Source organism: Myotis daubentonii, chromosome 8 (assembly GCF_963259705.1).
Source record: "Myotis daubentonii chromosome 8, mMyoDau2.1, whole genome shotgun sequence".
In the NCBI taxonomy this organism is placed as follows: domain Eukaryota; kingdom Metazoa; phylum Chordata; class Mammalia; order Chiroptera; family Vespertilionidae; genus Myotis; species Myotis daubentonii.
Genome location: NC_081847.1, coordinates 53,913,103 through 53,938,943, shown reverse-complemented (window position 1 = coordinate 53,938,943; position 25,841 = coordinate 53,913,103). Strand labels below are relative to the sequence as shown.

Here is a 25,841-nt window from a genome sequence, read left to right as displayed (position 1 = left end):
GTCGCGACCCACAGGTTGAGAACTGCTGCTCTAGGGTCGAGTGAACAGCTCCCTGCAACTGTAAAAAAAACCCGATTCTCTTCGCCACAGCGGAAGATACATGATCAGTTATGGAAATGGTGGAAATTTCCATTGTTACTGCGATTTGTGGGAGATATGATTTAATCTTGCAGAAAATCCTAACAGTCCCAAGAACAGAAAGCATAGCCAATACGAGACAAGAGGCCTAACTGGACAGGTGATGTGACTAAATCGAGAGTTAGCTGCAGACTTAATCCATTGTGAATGTGAGTTAAAAACAGTGATTCCAAAACTGACTCAGCTTGAGAAGGAATGATGTACTATTTGAGCCTATCCAATATCACTAATAAAAATGCAAATAATTCAGAAGTGATAAGTCCTTATGCTATAAAAGGTAACTAATACGTAGTTATGAAAAATATATATAACATGATCAAAATCAAAAGATTCTTTTGTAACTCTAAATATTCAACTCTGAATCAGGTTTAAAACTATTCCTACTAGAAAACAAAATCACAAGTAGAATTTATGGAACTATAAGAACCAAATGATTTGTAAAGTATACAAAAAAATTAAAAACAAAATTCAGCAGAATACTTTATTTTTAAATTTAAACAGATTTATTCATGTGACAGAGACATACAATGTATAGAACCCACTTAAAATCAATTAAAGTTAATGAAATTCACCAGGAAACGTTAGCTCTTTATGTTAACTCTGTATAGTAAGACTTCACTTAATGCTAACAGGTTTATGTGACTTAAAGACAAATCACTATAAAGAAACCAACCGCACCCCAGGCTAACGAGTCAGATTCCTATAGCACTTTTCTGTTCAAAAACACATCACCAAACTTCCAAATTAAGACCCAAATCATTCTAGTATTAAACAGTGAAATAAATGCGAACTATCGTACATTTAAGAAAAATTAACAAAAACAAGTAAGATAATCCTTTTCCAACCCACTGATTCCAGTTCAGGGTCAGGAGGCGGAGAGCTTAGAGCATAGGCGGGGCCACCCTAGACAGGCCGTCCTTCCATCACAGGGTCACGCTCATGCACACCCATGCTCACTCAGACCGGACAGTGTAGACACGCCAGGCACCCCACATCATGTTTACAGCTTTGGCACGTGGGAGGAAACCGGATCCAGAGAAAGCCCATGCAGATATGGGAAAACCCAACCGCACAGCCTGCGGGCCTGGCCGGGAATCCGGTTATTTTCCCTCATCAACATTGTAACAAAATGACGTTATTCAAGGATCTGCTGCATGAACGTAGTTTTAGCAGGAAGAAGAAAATCCCGTGTTTCCTCCTCCGTGCTACCAATAAATACCAGGAACTCTCCTCTGTGTGAGTGACTGTAGGGAGAGAACATGTATTTTCCTGAACACACTGCTCTTTGCAAGACTAATTAACATAGGTTAGGAAAATGAATGAAAAATAACATTAAAAAAAACAGTAAAACAATGGAAATAAGAAGAACACAATTATGAGGAGAAAAAGTAGGAAACAGGGAAATGATTTCAAAATAAGAAAAAGACATTTAGTTTATGGTCATATTGCTTATATTAAGGGAGACTAAAACTTAAGACTGCTTAAAATTAATAGGAAAAATTAATTCAAGAAAGTAGAATAATTATCTAAACGTCTTTTCATGACAAATAAAAAAAGCAAGGTATAACAAGGTAAGAGGAAATACTATTAGCCAAAATTAGTAAATCATCATGGAAAATCAAATGTTTTCCAAACAAAAATGAGACCCTATCTTTAATTACATAAGATAAGATTGTCATCAGATTCTAATTATCTGTGGGAATAGATGAAGCAGAGTTACAAATCTGGCCTGCACATTTGCTTGGCTCATCCAGGGCTACAATGGAAAACTGAAGCCAGATCCGGCCCTTTGACCAACTTCAGGAAGATGGAGAAAACCACAGCCGCATTCCTCATGGCAACCTTCCTGGGTGCTGGGCAACAGCCTTCCTCTTCAAATGTATTATCAAATTTTAAAAGAAAAAGTATATGTTATAATCATTGTTGAGATAAAAAGGCTTTTACTAAAGTTCAACATCTATTCTTAACTACCAAAAAACTTTCTAAAAACAGGAGGAGATGAATAAAACAGATCCCAATACATTTGACTTAATAGAAAAATAGAGCAATCCTAATTAAAGTCAGGAAAAAGTCCACTATTACTGCTATTAATTTATGGTGTTTAGAAATATTAGCCAATGAAATTAGGTAAGATAAAGAGACATACTATATAAACTATAAGGAAAAGATAAAATCATTATTTACAAATGATATGATAACATACCCATAAAACTAAATCTCAGAAAAAGGCCCATGTTTTAATACATGGAAGTCAGCATTCTCCATATCTGCAAACTAAACCCAGGAGAAAATTTTAAAATACAACTAAAACTTGAAAAGATCTGAATGAATGAAAGTGCACACTCTATTCTTTGGTACAAAGATTAAAATTATAAAGGCATCAAATCTCCCTGGCTAAATCACTTACATACAAATATCAATAGGACTTTTTTAGAACTACAGCTGTGGAAGTTTAGCAGATGATTCTAAAGTAGATATGAGAAAAAAAGTATATGATAACAGTCAAAAATACACTTTCAAAAAAATGCAGCAAGAAAGGACTGGGCTCCCTATTAACGCTAAAACCATTCAGTACCACAACACATGAATAAAAACACAGATTAGTGAGGTAGAATAAAGTCCAGGCAGACCCACACAGGTCTGAGAGGATAACAGATGGGAAGGTGGCGTTGCACGTCAGTGAGGAAACCACAACATAAACGTGTTTGTACACTGGGTGCTCACTTAGGAACAAAATAAGGTTGAGTCAAAGATTGAGTTTAAAATATGAAAGTATGAAACTATTCGATAAAAGAGGTTGCTATCCATAATGTCAGTGGTGAAGTCTATCACACAAGTCTAAAAGTCATAAAACATTGACCAATTTGGCTATATGAAAACAAAATATTTCTCTCCAACTGGCTATATAAAAACAAACCCTCCCTTTTACCTCAAAAAGGCAAACAAAACAAGCAAAAAAGAAACAAAAACACATACACAAAGGCAAACAAATCAGAAAGGGACATGTACTATAAATACAGCTCACAAGATACTATCATCCTTAGTATATTAATCACAGCAAATAAAAATCAAGTCCCTCCAATGGAAAACACAGGTGCTCTTTAACATGAGAAGCTGCTCAACCTTACTCCTTCTAAGAAATGAAATTAGAGCCACAATAAGAATGGTTTTAACCCAGGAAAGGAGTAAAAGGATCCCCAGAGCTCTGATAACAATCTCTTCCCTGTGAGGAGACAGGTGCTCCTATGTTGTTGGGCATGTGAATCCCAAAGACTCCAAGGTAGGAAGTTGGTGATATTGACCAAAATTTCTAAAGTGCTTACATTTTTTTTCTTTTGTTAATCAAGCACATTAGTAACACAAATAATAAATCAGGTCTGCAGGCTGGATCAGCTTTCACACCCTGATACTGATGACTGCCCTAAAGGTATGCAAGACTGGTGACCTTGGTCATAGGAAATACACACTGAAGAAGTTAAGAGTTACTGGGGTATTAACTATATCTGCAGGTCACTCAGAAAATTGAGGGAAAACCCAGGTCAAGAGCAAGCAAATGTAAGAAAATGTTAATACTTGAGGAATCTAGATGAAAGGCATATGAGTATTCTTTGTATTGTTTTTGGAACATTTCAGTTAAGCCAAAAATTATTTCAAAATTAAAACCTTAGAGCAATCTTTATAGGGCTTAGCCTGTGCAACCTCTGACACTTCCGCTGATGTGCATTACAGATGCATTTACATGTGTGAAACCACACAGCCACAAACATATCCACTGCAGCATGTTTGCATTAGCAAAAGACTGCACATAACCTGAACATCATTTATCCATGAAATGGGCTAGGACCCAGGCATTTTATAAAATAAGATAGGTAGAAAAAAGTAAACTGCAAAATAATATACAGTATGCCACCCATCCTGCTAAAAACAATAGTATGAAACATGTAATAATATGCACAGGCCTGTGTAAAAGACACAGAAAAAAACCCCAGTGACAGCAGCTGCCTTGGGGAAGGATGGGTAAAGGACAAGGATGACCAAGGGACTTCTCACTGTATACCATTTGTATCTTTTGAATTGTGTGGCATGAGCAAGTTTCACCTATCTACAAAATAATTTTGAACTATCTGTATTCACTAATCACTTCCTATGTGTCACACCATTCTACATACTTTACATGGACTTCCTCAATTCTCTTCCTTTTATTCTACCATTGCCCCCTTTCCAGAGGTGAAAGCTGACATTTTCAAGGTTAACTAGGTTGCCCAAGGTCAGACGCCAGTAAATGCAAAAGTCGAGGTACATTCTGAGACCACATCACTTCCCCCAGAAGCAGACCACACACTACGTGCTCACCGTGTGCCACAGGCCACTGCAGATACGGGCCTGCCCTCATGGGAACATGGTGTAGTGGTATAATCACACACACACAGCAGAGCTTTCTGGACACTAATGTAGAACTTAAATTCTAAAAACTGACAGCACAAGGTGAGGAAGTCAGGCGTCTCTAGCAGCCTGTGTGGGCCATGTTGCCCGCCCCTGCCTGCGGAACCAGCAGCCTATCTGGACTGTTTACAAAGTCTTTGCCAGCCCTCAGCAGGGGGAGGCAGCATGACTAGCTGCCTAGAGAAAGCAGAGTCTTGTTCACCCACCCACCTCAGAACACATGTGGAGCTGCGGTCTCCGGGAGCTCATTCCTAGGGACCAGGTGCAGGAACCTGGTTACAACACAGTCCTGGCTCTGCTTCGTGAAGTTCAGAAGTGCCGTCCACCAAGCAGAAGCAGAGGACGGTCTGCTCTTTAGGGAGGGTCACTCAGTTTCCTGCAAACAGTCATGCAGTGTGAGGTTCCTAGAATGTCAGTCACCTCAGGGCAGTCGAATTCCAGATCCAATGGCAGAGACCAAAGCTAGTAGAACCCATGGACATGAAGATGGACAGGCGGGTTTGCTGATTAGTTTAGAGGCGCAGCTTCTCCACACGTGCCCTAGCACCCTCAGTACACCTGTGCCAGGCAGGTGCATAAACAATATCACTTCACCTGTGTGTACAGGGCCCCTGGAAACCATCCATTTCAAATGGCCAGAATGTGTGCAGTACATTCAATGAGAACACCTGCCCTCCATGCAGATAGCTCCAGAAAGGGCCTGATGCCAAAGTTCTTAAAAATTACCTAAAAGGGTTCTTCCAGAGAGCCAACCCTAGGGACTGAGTCTCCCGTGCCCACATCAGCATCAGGAATGCAACATTTCAAAAGAAGCACTTTTTTCCCTGTCATTCACACTGGTCTTTTTAACACTGCCTTCAGCTTACTTCAGTATATGGGATTTTTCTATACATTGGGAATAATTTCTTCCAAATACAGATATGTGACAAGAGAAGCTGTTTGCACGCTAATTCAAATTGTTTGGTATAAAAACATTGTTGAAACATACAGCAGAGTTATCCTGGTACCTTAATTTTTATTATTTAAAACTTTAACTCAAATCCTTTATAAAGACCAGAGCGGTGAAAAACAGTGTATTTTTTTTTAACTACTGAATAGAAAATGTTTGAAATTTTTAATTTTCTTTTCTGTGTGTGGACACAAAGTATGGGGGAAATATAATAAACAAAGCAAATTTTTTGCTACATTGCAACTACAGTTCTTTAAATTATTTCAACATCAATGTGTGTCCTAGATATTGAATGATTTATGAATCGTTATGATTTAATGATTTCATAAATTAACTGATTTAAAAGCACCAATGTTACACATTTTTTATTTCAAAAAGTATATTTTACATAGTAAAATTGAAAGAAAATACTGGCCAAAATAAAAAGTGTCATATAGAAAATAAAGGGAAAAGGAGTGGTAGACAGAAATGAAAAATTAAATCTAAAATTTACTAGAACTGCAAAACCTTGCTGAATACTGTAAACATGTATTTAATTTATTCAAAAATTAACTAGTAGAATCTTTATGAACTCTGTGAGCACAACCCTCCCTATTACAATACTATAGGTAAGGTTGACCAGAACTCCACTCTGAAATCTGTTTAATGCTCAGCGTAGGAAAGAAGTTGATCCCAGCTCCTGGAGAGCTGAGAGAGGCAGCACGATGAAGCCTACCTTTCTCAGTTTGAGGAGCCACTGCTACCTGGACTTGCAGGAAGCAGGTCTGGCCTTTAGTCCGGAGAAGGGCCTGATGCCAGCAGCATGTCAGAGCACCTTCAGAGGTTCTGGCATGATGAATACAGACATCAGCCACTGCTAACTCAGACGAAAGGCTCCACCCCGCTGGGGATCTCCATTCAGTCAGCAGGTGTATGGAGAGTAGATATTCAAAATGCAAGCACCTTGTGACCTGCAAGGCTGTCCTGTCATAACACAAATATGTGCAAATGGCCCTTTTTCCTTCCTGCCTCCTCGCTACTAGGAAAATCCTGACGAAAAACTGCTCAAATTCCACTGTCCACTTTCCCCTGGGAAAGGGCAGATCCAGGGGAAAGGAGAGCAGGCTACAGTGCTGTGTGGGCTGAGAAAGGAGGATTTCACAACCACCTGTTAACGAGGAAATACATTCTCAGAAGTGAACAGAGATGAAAACATAATTCCACACTGTGTAGCAAGAAAGCCCTTGTTCCCCCAAGACAACTAGGGGAGGTAGAGAGTTAGAGCCTGTAAGAAAATATTTTCATGGGAATGCTTCTGCCCAAAAGAAAATAAACTATTTTACTCAAGAAAGATGTAGTAACCCTGCCCCCATGCAAAGAGCCATGCTGAGGGAGCAGGGAATTCAGAAAGGAACACAAGTTACTCCACTGGCACAACCACTAAGAGAGACCACAGGACGGAGAAAGGAGGAGAGGAGCCCTCTGCAGGGAGCTTCTGTGAGGAGGGCCGCCCACAGGAGTGTGGGTATGGAATGCGAGGAGGGAAGGAAGAAGGCCTTCCTAATGTACAGCAGCCGGGAAACATGGCATGCAGAAGACAGGAGGTCTTGAGGAGCAGCAGGAGTCCCACGTTACTGTCAGGAGAGCGGGGGTAGGAAGACAGGACATACCTGTGGGGCAGATTACGGAGGCTCAAAGGCCAAGAAGCAGAAATGAGTGTAAGGGAAAGGCTGGGGCTTTAGCGTGGAGGGGCTGCGCTTTCCAGGTCAGCGATGGTAGCACCATCACCTGGAGGAAGGAAGGGAAGAGTTGGCCGAGGCAGCCATAGCAGTGTAACCAGAATGCGCAGCCTCAGAGGCAAGAAGGGCTAGAGCATAGGAGGGTCAGTGACAACTAAGGTCAAGCCCTTGGAATGAGTCAGGGGGAGACTCGAATCATGGGAAAAAGGCAGCCCATGGAAAAGAGATAGTTTAACAAATTTATCTCCTGGTTTTCAATTTTAAATATCAAATGAATACTATGAGGTAGACATTATCAGAACATTCAACAAACATCACCTTCAGAAGAAAAAGAAAGACATTTCTTCAAAATATGCAAACATCCAAAGGTTAAAGCACACTGAAATTACCAGGTAGAAATGGTGATTTCTTCTTTATCAGCTTCTTCTCCCTTTTGTCCGGCTTCTCTGGGCTCTCCTGTTCTTTCTCCGGCTCCGCATCTACAGGGTCAGCTGGCTCACTGGGCACGTCGGGAAGTTCCGGGTCCTGACCCTGCACGGTGGAGCTCTTGGGGTGGCTGGCGTCGCTGGGGTGTGCTGCAGCTGGAATTGAAGACAGCCCACTGTTTTCTAAGGCTTGCTGAGACAGAAAAAACTCGAAGGTTAGGAGATCCAATGGCCCAAACCTGCAACCAAGTCAGCTTTACCTACAGAACTGTAATGCTACCACCTAGAAACGTAAGTCTGCATTTCCAAGGAGCCATCTGTAAGTGACACAACCAAAGGTTTGAGGCTGACACGTCCCTTCTAATATCTGACATCTCACCTCCACCCAAACATGGTATGGCAAGCTTTGACATTTTCCAATTAAAGGGGATTTTAGTGAATTAATTTGACTTCTCGGTATGTGACCTCAGACAACTCTGGTTGTCTCTGAAAGGATTTGAAAATCAGTTTTAAGTTACACTGGGTTTACTCTTAAGATAGCCGCTGTTGTGACATCTGGCCAACTTGTCCCCACAGGGTAGAGGAGAGGTTAGCTTTTATAGTAAGTACATAACTAGCGAGGAGGAGGAACAAGGCCATCTGTTTAGAAATGAAGATGGGACATGAGGCTAGCTGGTCAGAACCAGGAAAGAACTCCATTCTCCACCCTCCCCTCCTCTTCCGTCTCCTCCCCCACGTGCATGGGACACACACACAGACACAGCACAGAGCTTACTCCAAATAGTTACAGCACAACCTCAAGAAACAGTGGAACATTTCTATGTCAACAGGGACAGACACAAGAAAGTTCTGAGAAGCCCACTCTTTTAAAGTAAATTTACTGAGAGAAAAAATTAGAACTTTAAACTTCTAAAAAGTGTATAGATTAATAAATCATTTAGAATTCTGCACTGTCCACAAGTAATTAAGCCTATTTTACTTCACTATAACTTATTCAGTTAGGACACATTTTCAATGAAGATTCCTTTACTCTGACAAGCACCCTGTATTTCTCTCTCAGTAGCAACACTCAGACTCCCACAGACACAGCCAAGAGCTGGAAGTGCACTCACCTGTAGGATGTCCTGGCTGATGCCCACGGTGATGCTGAGCGGCTGGCCAGGCGGGGGCACTGGGCTAGACTCCACGGGCTCTGACAGCTCCAGCAGCTGCTGGATGACATCAGTCACCGCCTGTGAGCTCTGCTGGCTCACAGCTGACGGGACCTGGGCTTCCGTCTGCTGAAGAGGTAAAGTCTGAAACAGCGTGGCCTGTTATTAAAAAATATAAACAATTATATTAATTAGTACTTCAATTATTTAAAAAAAGAAAGAAGCATAACCTCCCTATAAGCATTAAAATCTAATTCTGTCCAAAATTTTAAATATAATGTCTCACTAATTTTTATGTTTTGGCACAATACTGGCTCTTAAAAGATCATATTCAGTGAATTTTCTACTACAACCATTTAAAGTTTTTTTAAGTATTAGCAGATACTAGCAATTCAAGGGACTGAGCAAACCTCAGACTCCTCTTACCTATTAGAATGAAAGGATAGAAAGAGTTACAAAATAAAGGAAATAAGAAAGAATCCACTGTGGGCAAAAAATTCAAAACTCTCCTGGAGAAGAGAAGCACTGGAGGAATACATGCTCTGTGAAGCTACAGCTCAGAACATCTGAGGAGAGGGCTGATCCAATTCCTCAGAAACTCAGGAATCTGAAATGACTCGTCACAAACACGTGTGGAGGAGGAGGAGAATCGACTCTGTATGCTCCATAATGGTGGATGCAGGACATCACACATCTGTCAAAACCTACAGCACACACAGCACAGAGTGGACTCTGGCTACTGTAACACATCAGCATTCGGCCCTGGACTCTTAACAAAGGCACCACACCCACACAAGTTGTTAGTAACAAGGGGGAGTACGGACTTCCCTGCTCACTTTTTCTGTAAACCTAAAGCTGCTCTAAAAATTATTTTTATAGTCTATTACTAAAGAAAAGAAAGACCATGGGAAAACTACTTCGGACTGACAATTAACCCCTGGCCTCCTCCCATGAAAGAGGGCAGTGAGGCTTTTACCTTCAGACAAAAAAAAAGGGGGGGGGGGAGGGGCTCTAAAAGAAATAAAAGTAAACAATGATTTAGGGAGAACTTGAAGCCTTTTGTGGCACTTAGGTCCCCAGACTAAACACAAAGTCCTTTCTGTGCTGCCTCCAGAGACCCCAGGTTTGAGAACTGGTTCCTCAGGCAAAGGGACCCTCGAGATGAACCAGCTCCATCTTTTGTGAAAAGTTCACATGAGGGTTTGCTGTTGCCTCATTCCAAAATGCAAATGGGACCAGGGTTATAAGAATTACATCTGAAACAGGGAGCCCTGGCAGGTGACCCAGGCAGATGGCTCTAGAAGGAAGAGACCTTTTACAAGGAAAATGCTAGTTAGGTTTCCAAGGTAAGTACAACAAACCAGAAAAGCATGTCTTGAAAAAGAAACAATCTGATTATGAAGGAGAGCTCCAGAAATTAAAAATTGTACTAGCTAAAAATATCAATAAGAGAATCATAAAATGAAGCTGAGGAAAACCCATAAAAGTAGAGCAAAAAGGTCAAGAGTTAGAAAAGTGAAATGCAACCTTGGTCATGTGGCTCAGTTGGTTGAGCATCGTCCCAGGCACCAAGAGGTTGCTGGTTCAATTCCTAGTCAGGGCACATGCCAGGATTGCAGGCTTGATCCCCAGTAGGGAGCGTGCAGGAGGCAGCCAATTAATGTTTCCCTCTCATCGATGTTTCTACCACTGCCTCTCCTTTCCCTTCTCTAAAATCAATAAAAACATATTTTTTAAAAAAAAAAAGAAAAGTGAGATGCAAAACAAGAGCCACAAAGAACTCACCTAGAGGCTGACCATGGAGTCCCAGGCAGTCCTGAAACTGGCCCATGCCGCAATGCTGGACCCTCACATTGTCCAATAGGGAAAGGGAGGAAGTGTTCATGTTTCCACAACCTTACACTGCATTTTCAGGTATTTATCAAGATAATTTAAAAATTATCTGGATTATCATTCCAGATTAGTCACTACATCTACATATTTGATTTGCCTTGTGCCAAAGGAAATGGTGAAAACTCTTAGTATTTGGTTGATTTACACACTGAAAATTTCTTTAAAAAATACTCGGTCCAAAATAGAATTTTAAGACTTAATTATTAGGCAATAATTATTCTCCAGTTTCAGGACTTATTTACAACACCCTCCCTGATGGAGAGTGAGCTGAGGTATCAATCCCAAGCTGTGAATATTGTGAGAAAAGAAAGGACAAAAGAGTTAACAGTGAGCCTAACGCTTAAAGACAAACACTCATGTGGGGCAGGAGGCAGCTGTGGAAGCCCCAGACTCCCAGCCAAGCTCACTGTAAGCACACACCCACACTCTCACACTTCTGTCCAAGGTCTACTGCCATGACACCGCACTGTGTTTAGATTTTGCCATTTACTATCAATTGAGCGGTGGAAGTAACAGACTGAGCTATAGAATCCCTCCAATAAAAAGAATAAGTGTGTGTGTGAAGTCATACAATTTTAAATCCATGTACTGAAAAATACAATTTAGTTCCCCAACCAAAATCCAAAGTCTAAGGAAAAATTATCACTGTCACCTTAGGGAGAAATATAGCTTAAAAGGATATTTAATTTTTAAATTATAGCATAATGATAAAGAATATTCACTGGTAATCACCAATAATGTTGCAGGAATTCCAACTCAATAAATTGATGATTCTATTTGTCTTATTTTTATTGGGTCAGGTGATAGTCTATAAATCAGGATTATCTAACACTATTCTAAAATTTAAAAGATTGATTTTTTTTTTACTAATTAAAAAATAGTAGCACCATACAACCACGTAGAAAAACTTCATAGCACCTCTATGGTAATAAATAATATTCTAAGTAATATTCAGTTTTAAAGATTATGAGTGAGATGATAGATTTTGGTAAAAGAATATCCTACCAGCCAGCTCACTGAACTTACCGTTAAAACATGAGCAGTCTCTGCAGAGCCCGTGGAGTTCTGTGGCCCACCCATATGCATCTTGCTGATATGAGTGTTTAAGCTACCTAAACTTTTAAATACACAGCTACATTCTGTACAATTATAGGTAGGGCCATTCTTGACCTTAAAGAATAAAAGAGAAAAAATTATTTTTTACACTTAATTACTAGATAAAAACATTTGAATTAGGACACATCATAATTGACCATTGCATTAAAAATGACAGAAATAATTTAACCCTTTAACATTACTTTTTCCTTTAAATTAGATAGCTCTAGAATAAATGACCGTTCTTTAATCAATATCATAGTATGAGATTAAATGAAATATCACAGTCTTTTCTATATTACAGTAAAAAACATAGTTGTTAGTTATTATAATTTAGTAAGAAGATGTCTGATGTATGTTCTCAATTTCCTAAAGGATTACACACAGCCCGCAATGAAGGGTAGACAGACACAGACATAACTCTGAGCATTAGTGGGATAAAGTGCACAAGTTAGGAAGGATGGTCACATGGTAGGTGAACCTATCATCACCAGTCCCAGCACTGCACGTCAGCTGCTGCAACACTATAACACAGCCTGCAGGGGACTAGAGAGGGCAGGGAGTGGAGGGGCAGGTCCAAGCACTTATTCTCTCACCATCATTAAGCCCGTTTCAGTTATTACATTGTGGCGGCTGCCTTCAACTTACCTAGATAAGACTTTCAGTCTATTCCTAACACCTTCTGAAGAGATTCATCACAGGACTGAATAATACTCAGCAACTAATCTTTAGAGGAGGTTTCTGGAGCATCACTGTCTGTCCCACCACAGGCCCCTATCTCAGGGCTGTGCTGACAGTCACCTCCGCAGCACCGTGAGCAGCCGCACACCTGGGAACCCCACAGCCCACAGGCCAGGCTTACCTCCGAGTGCACTCTCTGCACGTGAGACTGCAGGTTCCCCTTCTGAGAAAAGGCAGCTGGACAAAAGGCACAGGCATGGGGCTTTTCGCCTGTGTGCTTGATCATGTGGGTCTGCAGCGCCCCCTTCTGGTTAAAGGCTTTTCCGCATTCACTGCACTTAAAGGGCCTTTCACCTAGGGAGAGGGGAGAATGGACACAGAATTGTGAGAGCCTTTGATGGATTAAAACAGAAAATACTTTGGTTATCCAGACTCAGGACCCCAAACTATCCTTCCAGCTAGAACGTCCCCCTGTGACTGCAGATTCAGATATCCAATTGCCTACCCCAAAAATCTCAAAATTGACACCCAGATTACACAGCAAACTATGGAAATGCCAAAGTTAAATTCTAGGTCTAGCTGGCTCTGGGCACATTTCTCTCCTGTGCACCACATTATGAGTCATCCAGAGGTAAGCATGTTCCACACCTGTGTGTATCCTGATGTGCCGAGTGAGCTGGCTGGGCTTCTGAAACGTCTTCCCACAGTGCGGGCATGAGTACGTGAATCCACTCCTGTCGACGTTCCGATTGTATGACCTCGTACTTGACATCCTAGTATAATAAAAGGGATGCTCATGAAGTCGTCTCCCTTGTGTTACAAGCTCAACAGTAAAATCCTTCCGGAAAGGTTAACTGGCTAGTCAGGAGAATGTGCTTCAGTGAAAAGCCAATTCCATGTAAGTGTGTATGTCCCCCACCCACACATACGTACACACATACATGTATTAGTTTTGTGTATCCAATATCATAAAAATTCATCTTTTCCAAATGTAATGACAGAGAAACAGTTTGTGTCTGAGGCGGAATGCCTCTCGCAGACAAGCTTCGCTGTGATGGTCAGACACGAAGGTCTGTGCAGCTGTAATCTGTACCTCCACCTGCTCCTCTGCTACTTCTTCCTGTCCCTTCATTTCACACCACCTGATGATGGTGACCTCCCAAGTCCTACTTCCAACCACTCTGACACCTCCACTGAGCACCACCCCCCTACCTCTAACTCTGCTCGACCTCCGGGGATGGCGCAGGGTGGCTCAACTCCAGTGTGTTGCAAGCAAAACTCTTCCTTTATTCCTAGCCTGCTCCTCCCTGTGACTGGAAAGGGCAACCCCCACTGTGCAAGTTTAAGCCTGGGGAGTAGGGCCCATGCTTCCCTTTCCCTGACCCCGACTTCAAGTGCATCTCCAAAGGCTGCTGGTTTTACCCCAGAACATCTCCAAAGATACCCCCTGTTCCTTTCCCGCTGTTGTCTTCCCGCCATGCTGATTCAGTGGTCTGCCGCTTCCACCCCACCACAGGGCAGCCACACAACACCTAAAGTCAGGGCAGGCTGTTCTGTGTGTAAAACCCTCTGACGGCTTCCATCGCACCCAGGATAAAAGCCTCATTCCCACAGTGGCCTCCACCAAAGGCCCCACAGCCCCAGGTCCTGCATCCTTCAAACTCAGCCACAGCACCTGCCTGGCGTGGAGGGCTCTCACTGCCCAAATCAATGCGATTTTACTTCCTTTTCAATACAACCACCTTCTGAAATGGTTGCACTGACTGATTCTTTCACTTGGTCTGTGCAGGCACATGTTTAAATCCTAATAGTCTAGTTTTAGAGCTCATAATATTAGTAACCATGCCTATATTTAAATACACACATACATCTGCAAATTGGAGACATACAAGTACCATGGCTTGACGTATATATTTCTATATGTGTGCTAAGCACCATGTCAGGCTCATGTAAATTGTAAAGAGTGAAGCAGTATAAATAAATCAATGCATTAAAAAGGACCTAAATGACCCTTGCTGATCAACTTTACAGTCTTACCTGCCTGTAAAAACAACACTAGCACCTTGTTCTACAGTTTCAACACTAAAATGCTGGCTAAAACTGTCTACCCGCAGAGCCTGACACCTATTTTTAATTTCTGAGCTCAATTTTCCTACTGTAGATATGAGCTACACATTATAAAAGACATCCTGACACTACACCAGATTAGCCAATATTTTTAACCAATCACAGCAAAATTTGCCAATTCTTAATACATTATACACATTTTTCCCAAGCCCAAGTAGAGACTTGTACCTAATTTTGTAATGATTCTTCATGTGCTCCTTCAGCTGTGCTGCCGTCTCGAACTCCTTCCTGCAGGCCTTGCAGGTGTGGGCCCTGCCACCAGCCAGCTCCTGGCGGTGCTCCTCCATGTGCAGGGCCAGCTGGCTCTGCAGAGTGAACTCATCCCCACACTCGGAGCAGATGAGGTTCTGCAAAAGGAACACCATCCATGAGCACAGCTAGTATTGTACACGGTCGATATGCAAATTATACTTTCCTCTGGAATAGACACTATTCTCACCTCACAAAAAATATATCATTATCCTATATAATAAAAGCCTAATATGCAAAGTGTCCAGTCAGCTGGTTGGCCATTCAACCAATCAAAGTGTAATATGCTAATGATATGCTAAAGCCACTCAACTACTGGCTATGATGTGCACTGACCACCAGGGGGCAGACAGTCAACTGGTCAACCAGTCGCTATTACTTGCACTGGCCACCAGGGGAGGAGACACTTCAGGGGGGGTCCGGCCAATCATCGGGACTGAGACGGGGTGGGACACGCCTTGGAGCCCTCCCACGGCCCCTCCCCCTGGCTTGCCCCGCCCCTAATGGGCCCACATCTGGGCGGGCCTGCCAGACCCCACCCATGTATGGCACCAGGCCTCTAGTGTCTAAATATGAAGATAAAAAAACATTTTTTTTTTTGGTTGGTAGAAAAGATAGAAAGACAGGGAAAAGGAAGAGAGAATAGCACAATTCTTGAGCAAAGTAAATTGTTTCAAGTTGGCTGTTGGGTGACTGGCATTTTGTCCATCTATGCTATGAATACTCTACAGAATGGCAACAGCACAAAAGAATCAGGAGAGAAGTTAAGATTATAGATTGATAGACCACCTCCAAAGAAAAGGGAAGCCGATAAAGTTTTAGATGGAAACATCTATCATTCTTTCACTTGGTTTATAGGTAGTCAATTACAGAAAAAATCTGGCACTCTGTCCAGACGTGGCCTGCCAAACACCTGGAACAGGTGGTCTGAACAGAGCTGTAGAGAAAGTATAAAATACACAAAGTATTTCAAAGACTTACTGCAAAAAAGAAACATAAAAGAGCTCAAGCACTTTAATATTTGAATTATAATATTTTGGAGATATTTTCATAAATATATTAAAATAAAATGTATTTATGCTTTTTATGATTTTTTAATATGGCTGCTATAAATTTTAAATAACTCATATTTCAATTAGATAACATGATAGCTACATGCACCTGGACAGGTTAACCCCTCCATGACTGTGAAACAGGGACATTGGTACCCTGCCCTCACCCAACGCCTGAACTGCAGTGAAGTGAGTGACTGTGTAAGAGGTGAACAGCATGGAAAGAGGAAGTCCTCACTATGACTTTAATAGTAGAAACTGCCGGTTTAGCACAAGGTTCAGTGAGCTGACTCACAAGGATCGGTAACATAATTGTTTACTTAGACGATTCTCAAAATGAACTGTCCAAAGATGAAAAAGAAATGAGTGTAATCTAGCAATGGCATAAACTATTATTCCCAAATAACAAAATAATCAGCTATTTCTTTCCACCAGTGTTTTCTAAATACTGTACATAGTCTTAGAAATGTATGTAACCCACATTAAAATGAGGCTGCTCAGCAACACTGCTCAGAGCATCCTTTGCAGAAAAGGACGAGATTGGCCCTAGCCAGTTTAGCTCAGTGGAAAGGTCCCAGGTTTGATTCCAATTAAAGGCACATACCTCGGTTGCAGGCTCAATCCCTGGCCCTGGTGCAGAAGGCAACCAATCAATGTTTCTCTCTCTGTCTCTCTCCCTCCATTCCACTCTCTCTGAAAATCAATGGAAAAATGTCTTCAGGTGAGGATTAACAAAAAAAGAAAAGAGTGCTGATGAAGGGAAAATATTTTGAGCAATCCATAATGATTTCAACTTAAATAACTTTAAATTGGTATCTACATATATAAAGAGCCAGGGGCCATCGCAACCAAATGGATGACCGAACGGACGACTGAACAGGCTGAGTGGGGTGACCAGGCTGGCAGGGGGGGCAGTGAGGGACGACCAAACGACTGAGCAGCAGGCTGCATGGGGCGACCAGGCCGGCAGGGGGGTTAGTGAGGGGTGACCAAGCTCACGGGGGGGGGGGGGGTGTTAGGGGCAATCAGGCCAGCAGAGGGGGGCTGTTGGGGGCAACCAGGCTGGCAGGAGAGGCAGAAAGGGGTGATCATGTTGGCGGGGGGCGGGGGGCAGTTAGGGGTGATCAGGCTGGCAGGGGGGCCAGTAGGGGCGATCAGGCAGACAGGCAGGTGAGCAGTTAGGAGCCAGCGGTCCTGGATTGTGAGAGGGATGTCCGACTGCCGGATGTCCTGAGCGGCAGTCAGACATCCCCCGAGGGGTCCTGGATTGGAGAGGGTGCAGACTGGGCTGATGGCGCCCCCCTCCATGCATGAATTTCATTATATAACTAGGGGCATGGTGCACGAAGATTCGTGCATGGGGGGTGGGTCCCTCAGCCTGACCTGCACCCTCTCCAATCTGGGAGCCCTCAGGGGAGCCCTCTCCAATCTGGGAGTTTCTGTCTGTCTTTGCAATCATATGAGCGAATTGTCTGAGACCCCAACCCAGTTTAGTTTGTTGCTCACAGAATAATAGAGGCATTTGTTTTTCTTTGCTTCATTGGTGGGAGATTTCCTAGAAGTTTTAGGACAGTGGTTCTCAACCTTCCTAATGCCGCAACCCTTTAATACAGTTCCTCATATTGTGGTGACCCCCAACCATGAAATTATTTTCCTTGCTACTTCATAACTGTAATTTTGCTACTGTTATGAACCATAATGTAAATATCTGATATGCAGGATGTATTTTCATTATTACAAATTGAACATAATTAAAACATAGTGATTAATTACAAAAACAATATGTAATTATATATGTGTTTTCCGATGGTCTTAGGTGACCCCTGTGAAAGGGTCGTTCGACCCCCAAAGGGGTCGTGACCCACAGGTTGAGAACCACTGTTTTAGGATATCTTCCCTTTAATTTTTCCTAGACACTCTGATTTTACTTATGTCTCTTACCTTTGCTTTCCCTCCATCCCCTTTCGCAACAGTAACTTGCTCCAGGCACACTTTGCTAGTGTCTAGGAAAGCCGTGGGCAAACTATGGCCCGCGGGCCACATTCAGCTGTTCTATCCGGCCCGCGGAGCCGAAAGAGCGGAGGGTTCTCTTGCTCTCCCCTCCGCTCCTTCACCAGCAGCAGTGTTAACATGGCAACGTCGGGAAACACGGCCGCAGCTCCTTCTTCTGAGTCCGGTTTAAGAACCCATTGTGGCCCTCGAGTCAAAAAGTTTGCCCACCCCTGGTCTAGGAGATCCGTCTGCCACCAGAACAACGATTCCCAGCATTCCTGGTGCTCCCCGCACTCTGGGCTTCTTCTTCTGGTCCTGGGGCTGCCACCAGAACTACTATTCCCAGAATTCTTGGTGCTTCCCATGCTCTTGGTTTTCCCTTCCTGCTCTGTCTCCATCCCATGGCCTCCCATTCTTCCAAGTCCTCCAAGCTGCCAGCTCTCCCTCTCTGCTCTCCGTCTGGTGGCTTGGGGAGCCAAGTTCCCCAAGCTGCTCCACTCTCCGCTGGCTCTCTCGCTCTGCTCTCAGCCCGGTGGCTTGGGGGGTGCGACCGAGGGAGCCATGTCCCCCCAAGCCACTGGCTCTCCCACTCTGCTCTCTGCCTGGCGCCTGTGTATGCAATTTAACCCACCATCTTTGTTAGGTTAATTTGCATACTCACTCCTGATTGGCTGGTGGATATCGTGGAAGTATGGTCAATTTACATATTTCTCTTCTATTATATAGGATAATATAAGGAACTAACAAATTATTAGATTGTCAGTATCTTCTTGAAAATAAAATTCTTTCTAAGAAACAATCAAAAAAAAAAAATACCTAACATAATTTGCTGCATCTCTTTTTAAAAAATCACCTGTGAGCTCCTGAATTTTTATGGCACCACAAAAGGGTCAGGAGAGAAGAAATTACTCAAACTATTCATTTTCCACCAACAACTTCAAGTCTCCAGTCTTAGTTGTGAAATAAACTGGACTCTTTATCCTCCTTTTCCCACCCTTACTCTTTTATTGCTCTGGCTCAGATCCCTGTGCTTTTTACTTACTATCTTACCTAATGATCAGATTAGTATATTTCAAGAGCTATCAGCATGACTATACTCAGAGATTTGTCAGAATTTTCTGAGTAAAAACTCTGCTTTGTGAGCAATTTGCGAACACAAGGTGAAGTATAGCCGGAGCCACAACCAAAACAGGCCACATACCAGAAATTCCATCACTAATTCCCACCTTACTCCCAGGATGTGCCTGGGGACATCTTTGGGGAGAGGCAGTTGTGCCTCAGGAGCAGCTAACAGACTTCCACCTTATCAGTCAGAATTGATGCCAAGTCCTCTAGGCTGGAAGCAGAAGCTAGGTTCTACCCTAGACACAGACTGTTCTGGGGTAATTTCAATGAGTGCTAAGTGGCAAGCTGACTTCATGGAGAAAATGCATGCACTCTAATCAGATCCCATCAACATATAACTGAAAGACCTCCAAATGATATTAGTAAAATCTTAAACATTTAAGAATCCTATCTAATAAAAGAGAAACATGGTAATTAGCCATACCTCCGCTACCCTTCGCATTGGCTAATCAGGGCGATATGCAAATTAACTGCCAGCCAAGATGGCGGCCGGAAGCCAGGCAGCTTGAAGCGAACATGAGGCTTGCTTGCTTCAGTGACAGAGGACTCCAACGTTCCCCGCCTGCCTTGCCGGCCTCTGAGCTTGCAGTTTGAAACATTGTTACAAATATAGAAGCTAAACAAAACCCCAGAAACCTGCTTTCAGCCAGCCGAGATCTCAGAGCTGGAGTTGAAACAGTGTTTCGATTATAGAACCCAAACAAACCAGATACCTGCTTTCAGCAGCTGAGGCCTAAGAGCTGGAGCCAAGCCTCAGAGCTAAAGCTGGCCCAGAATAAAAAAAAGAAAAAAAGGAGCGGTTGGGAGCTTCAGTCACCTGCCAGCCTGAAAACAGCCCTCAGCCCCTCACCCAGACTGGCCAGGCACCCCAGTGAGGACCCCCACCCTGAAAGGGGGTGTGACCAGCTGCAAACAGCTATCATCCCCTCATCCAGGCTGGCCAGGCACCCCAGTGGGGACCCCCACCCTGATCCAGGACACCCTTCAGGGCAAACCAGCCGGCCCCCACCCGTGCACCAGGCCTCTATCCTATATAGTAAAAGGGTAATATGCCTCCCAGCACCAGGATCAGCGGAGCCGTGAGGCCTCCCAAACCCGGGATCAGCGCGACAGGGGGCAGCGCCCAAACCCCCTGATCGCCCTGCGGCTCTGTGTGTGACAGGGGGTAGGGCCACAACCTCCCTATCCGCCCTGCTCTGTTCGTGACAGGGGAAGGCGCCCCAACCCCCTGATCAGCCCTGCTCTGTGCCTGATAGGGGGGAGCTCCCCAACCCCCTGATTGCCCTGTGGCCCTGTGTGTGACAGGGTGCGGCGCCCCAACCCCCTGACTGGCCCTGCTCTGTGCGTGACAGGGGGTGGCGCTGCAACCTCCCCATTGACCCTGCCTTGAGTGTGACAGGGGGTGGTATCCCAACCCCCCAATCGGCCCTACCCTGAGCGTGACTGAGGGTGGCATTGCAACCTCCCAATCCACCCTGCTCTGTGCATTACAGGGGGCGGCGCCCCAACTCCCCAATCAGCCCTGGTCTGAGCCCAACCAGGGGCTGCACCTAGGGATTGGGCCTGCCCTCTGCCACCCGGGAGCGGGCCTAAGCCAGCAGGTCGTTATCTCCTGAGGAGTCCCAGACTATGAGAGGGCACAGGCTGGGCTGAGGGACCCCCCACACACACCGCCCCCGCATCCGAGTGCACAAATTTTTGTGCACCGGGCCTCTAGTAAATTAAATAATGCACTGAATCCATATGAACAAAACATTACGGAGTGATGTTTTGATGATAAAGATTCAATTTTGCAAACATGTTCAATTCTCTCCTGAAACATTCTAAAAATTTTATGCAGCCAAAATAAAAATTCATGTTTAAGTAGGCAAAATTCTAACGTTCACATTAATAATAAACCAGAAAAGGAAAATAAGAAGTACACAAACATTTGCTTATCATTCCAAAGAGAAACAAGACAAACCAGAAAATCAAGGTAGTCCCTCTCCAGGCAAGGCCCAGCAGAGGGGACAGAAGGGACAGGCTGCTCTTTGTATCTTTTGGTTTTCTACGAGGAGGTTAAAGATCAAATACCCATCACTGAATTCCCCAGCTCAGTTCTTGCTCTGCTTTGGGCTGTCTTTGTGGTCAGAGTAACCGAACCCTAATGGAGGGTAGTTCATTAAGGGCTGGGGCTCGAAAGAACTGGTCAGGGTGGCCCTGAAATAGAAAGCAAGCTGAATCAAATGACCCCGAGTCCCCTTCCACCCTGCATGCCTTTAGTAGGGTGAGCCACCCAACTGTGAAGCTGCTGCAGACAGAACACAGGACTGTGCTGCCACGTGGGAGCCACGTCCTTGCTGTGCTCAAGGACACACATGGGAACTGGGGAGGCTCACAGAAGCTGGGGTGGTGGCTGGACTTGGATCAGTGCGAACTCATGGTCTCTGGAATGCGGTTTGCACTGCACTGTGTGTACACCTGCTCTAAAAGATATGGTGAGACTTAAAAAATAAAAACTGTAGACGTGTTAAGTATTTCTAAGCAAGTCACAAGAACCAGCATCTGTAAATGAACAGATTAAAACTTTAAGTATTTGACAATTTAAAAGTTTACACCAACGGGGAAAAGTCAGAAACCGAGAAAAGACAAAAAAACTAACTTCCTAGGTATATAAACAGCTGACACATAGCTACAATATATCCATAATCCCACCTATTCCCCCAAAATAAGAAAGTTAAAAGACAGAAAAAAATACTAATGGCTAATAAACATGGAAAGATGCTAAACTTTACTCATAATTAAGGAAATACAAATTAAAACAACAGAAGCATACCATCTTAAACTACCAGATTGGAAAAGACAAGTTTGTAACACAGATATTGAAAATGCTATGAAGGGGCATTTTCATACACCATTGGCTGGAGTATAAATTGATAGAACTTCCTTGGAGACAATTTGGCAAGATCTATCCAATTCTGAATGTACATTTGCTCTGACTGAGCAATTCCATTTCTAGGAACAGGATCACTCTATGTGTGTTTAGAGGGAGAGGAGGGCTATGCACTAAAGGGCCTTCTGGAGTGTCTCTGGTCACTAGATGCCTGCAGCACTGCACCCCTTCCCCATAGCAGTGACAACCACAATGTACTCTGGGTACAAAGTTGCCTGCCTTGGGAGCATCTGCTCATGTGGCTCTGTTTATACCAGGTCTACCACAGTGGCAAACAACCTACAGGTCTATCCACAGTGACTGTGTCCATAATGTCACACTATGTGGCTGTTAATCTATGACGAGCAGGGTTTGTGTAACATCACCTATGACAGTTGACTGAAGAAAAAAGGCCCAGAATAACAGGGTTGCATGGGAGGGAGTGTAGAGGAGCCTGTGCATGCGCAGAGTGCCCTGTGAGGACTGGCATCTCTGGTGATGTAGACTCAACTGTCCCCAAATTACACATGCATTACTCATACAATAAGATTTAAAAGATAAATAAATGATTTTATATTAAAAATTAAGGACATATAAAAATTACACAAGCCTACACAGAAAGTAGGAACTCAATTTTAGGATGGAAATTTTATGTATGTAATTTAAATACTATATTTGTTTTTCTGTCTCAGGAGGAAAAGTATAACAAATAGTTATCTGTAATTAACCATGGGTGATAAAATTACAGGTGACTTTCACATTCTCCTCCTTACTTTTTTGCATTTTCCTAATTTTCTACAATAATAATCAGGGTGGGGGTAATATTTTTAAAGCAACAGCCATTTATACTTGAAATGAGGCCCCACTCCCAGCAACAACAACACAACCCAGCCATCCCGTAAGTTCTGGATTGCTCACTCGGTGCGTAACTGTTGTGTGTCATCACAAATGCTTTCTATTCTCCCAAATGTACACAGGTCAGGGGATCCAGGAGCCATCTTCACAGGCAGAAAATTTACTTTTGGCCACTACAGATTTCTACTAATTTCTGTTTAAAAAAATAAAGGGGGGGGGGGGCGCTTTTCTAGCCAAGGCAGTCATATTTTGATTCTCCAAATACACATTAAGTGTCTCTACCCCAACTGATATGGCAGAAAATAAAAGGTTTCATCAGTAAACTGGAGATCAGCCACGGCAAATTTAACATTCATTCCCTGAAATCTACGTGAAAGGCTTTGTAAAGTAGTTTATACCTAAGGTCCCCCCACAGATTAGAGGCCTTTTAAGAATCAGGTAACCAAGGGCAGGCAGGAATATTACCTCCTCCTTCTCATGCAGCATGATGTGCGCTTTGAGGCTGGCCACTCTGGAGAATTTCTTGTTGCACACGGGACAGGTCGGGTCCTCTCCATTGTGAGTACATCTGTGCAGCGTCAGGTTGAATTCAACATTGAATGTCTGGGGGCACTGGTCACAGCGATGTGGCTGTTGGGAGAGAACAATCAAGAAGCCTCTGAAATACAATCTTTTCACAGTAAACAACATTCAAATGTTAACAAGTACCACGATCTACAATCTTTCCAAGAAACTTCCAAGTCAATAAATCCCAAACCAACCATAAAGTTCCTTAGGGAATGTCTCAGGGGTGGTAAGGACCACGCCCATCCAGGCAGGAGGGTTCTGACAGGAGTGCTGAACCTCGGTGTGCCAGGGTTTGGGATCTCTGATGATAAAATGAAGGGGCTCCACACTGGCACAATTTTCCCTCCTTTTCCAACCAACTCCACTGCTGTCAACAGAATCACTTCAAGTAAAATAAGAATCATAAGAATTTTACTAGATTTTAACAGAGTTGCTTATCTCAATCTAAAATGTTCCCCAAAAGGAAGGTATTCTGCCACTTACATGCAAAAAGAAAAAGTAACCACTGGCATTAATTTCCCTCTGAAATATCAAGGCTCTAATAAGGACTGAGTCAGTATTTTCAGATTTTCCCCATGAGTGAAATAACGCCCGTGGGCACTGGTATCAGCATTATGTTATCACTAATGGGGACAGTACAGCGAAGCTGGTCATGCCCTGGCTCCAGAGAAGAGAGCTGGTATGCTCTGGTCTTACAAGGCTGACTAGCTCACGTTCTCCTACCTAAAGGAAAGTCGCAACCACTTTTTCATTGCAGTTTTAACTGTCACTTTCCATCTAGCAGGCAAACTGTCCCATTAAGATACTAACACTCGCATCACAGACCCCGGCAAGAAAGGATACAAATCTCTATGTAAGAGAGCATGCTCCCTGCTGAAGTTCGATCTAACATAACTGAACACCACTGTACAATGAAGACACTTAAGGGTAACTGCCCTGCCAGAGAAAAACACATCAGCATGTACCAATTCTGTGTTCACAGAGGAAACAGAAACTACTAGAGAAAGGCATATTTTAAGAACTTTCATACACAGACTCGCTAGACAATCTCTCACTTTCCCTCGTGATCTCATAATGGCTAGGAATACAACTACAGCTAAAAATATGTACTTATATAACATACAATGCTCCGCAATTTAGGAATCTAAATTATACAAAATAATTTCAATTCACAGGTGGATGTTTACAACACCTCCAGTTTCAACGCTCACATTTCTGATGCTCCTTTTAAAAATACTTACCTTGTCATTTCGCTCGTGATCCCTCATGTGGCGTTGAAACTGGGACTCTTTTGGAAAAGACAGTAGACAGATTTCACATTTATGGAAATTTGGAACTTGATAGGCATAATTAGTGTTCTCCGCATTCAATGTTAAAACTCCATCTATAAAATTGCATAAGTACAGACAATAAATACCAGTTGTTATTTTCATCACATATGTAAAATTATTTGGTTATTGTTTAGAAATCAAATTATGTCAAAACTTTATGAGAATTTTAGATGACATTAATGGCATCTTGAATTTTTTAAATGGACATGCTTTTAGGTTACACATGAGAAATGTTGAGAGGACTGAGCTGCAGAATCCTAAATTCTTCTCAGTAGGACTTTGGGAAACCTAAAACTCAACTCCGGAGACCTGATACTCACCCGCAAACACACACCAAAGCCATAGTGTTGTACCCTTGCCTGCTGCTTCCAATTTTTTCTAAGTCACTACAGATCCTGGGGGCATTTCACGTCTGAGTCACCCTGAGAGGGCATCAGGAACACAGGTTCCTAAATCATTCAGCAAACAAACGCCAGTCAAAATATAAATGCTACTTCACTAATTTAATCTACCTCTGAAAACTGCAGAGAAGCAAGAATAAGTCAGCAAGAGCAGAAACTGTTTCCTCAGATAGTTTTGGTGTCAGAAGATAAAGGGCTGCAAAGCTTTGGACAATCCGCAATGTGCTTCTCTAAATCCAGTTGGGTAAACAGCTGTAAATTTAAAGGTATTTTCAAATAAGAAAAATTATGGCCTGGCCAGTGTGATTCAGTGGTTGAACGTTGACCTATGAACCAGGAGGACATGAATGATTCCCAGTCAGGGCACAGGAGGCAGCCAATCAATGATTATCTCTCAGGTTTCAATCTTTCTCTCCTTCTCCCATCTTCTATGAAATCAATAAAAATATTTTTTAAAGAAAAACTACGAAATACTCATTGACATTTGTCAATGATGTCATAAAATAAAGATGTCCTAAATCTCTCCAATTCTTTAAAATAAGTAGACTCTAAGTCTTATAATTTGAGCATCAATATATAATGCATATTGTCCGGCCGGTGTGGCTCAGTGGTTGAGCACGATCTATGAACCAGGAGGTCACAGTTTGATTCCTGGTAGGGCACATGCCCAGGTTGCAGGCTTGATCTCCAATAAGGGGCATGCAGGAGGCAGCTGATCAATGATTCTCTCTAATATAT

At 43.0% G+C, this 25,841-nt stretch overlaps 1 protein-coding gene across 6 annotated transcripts in view; it reads right to left on the bottom strand.

Annotated features, from left to right (window-relative positions):
* ZNF236 (zinc finger protein 236) overlaps positions 1 to 25,841 on the bottom strand; it is an 80,756-nt gene that overhangs the window by 44,009 nt on the left and 10,906 nt on the right. For 3 of the 6 annotated variants that reach the window (XM_059706391.1, XM_059706389.1, XM_059706394.1), the window contains exons 2-9: positions 24,613 to 24,755; positions 23,270 to 23,434; positions 14,789 to 14,967; positions 13,142 to 13,266; positions 12,675 to 12,847; positions 11,744 to 11,887; positions 8,786 to 8,983; positions 7,638 to 7,866 (exon numbers count right to left, since the gene is read on the bottom strand). In XM_059706391.1, the coding sequence (XP_059562374.1) occupies positions 7,638 to 7,866; positions 8,786 to 8,983; positions 11,744 to 11,887; positions 12,675 to 12,847; positions 13,142 to 13,266; positions 14,789 to 14,967; positions 23,270 to 23,434; positions 24,613 to 24,755 (1,356 nt within the window). Of the gene's footprint in view, positions 1 to 7,637; positions 7,867 to 8,785; positions 8,984 to 11,743; positions 11,888 to 12,674; positions 12,848 to 13,141; positions 13,267 to 14,788; positions 14,968 to 23,269; positions 23,435 to 23,565; positions 23,754 to 24,612; positions 24,756 to 25,214; positions 25,435 to 25,841 lie in introns of those variants that run through there. The other 3 variants (XM_059706392.1, XM_059706393.1, XM_059706390.1) reach the window with 3 other exon arrangements.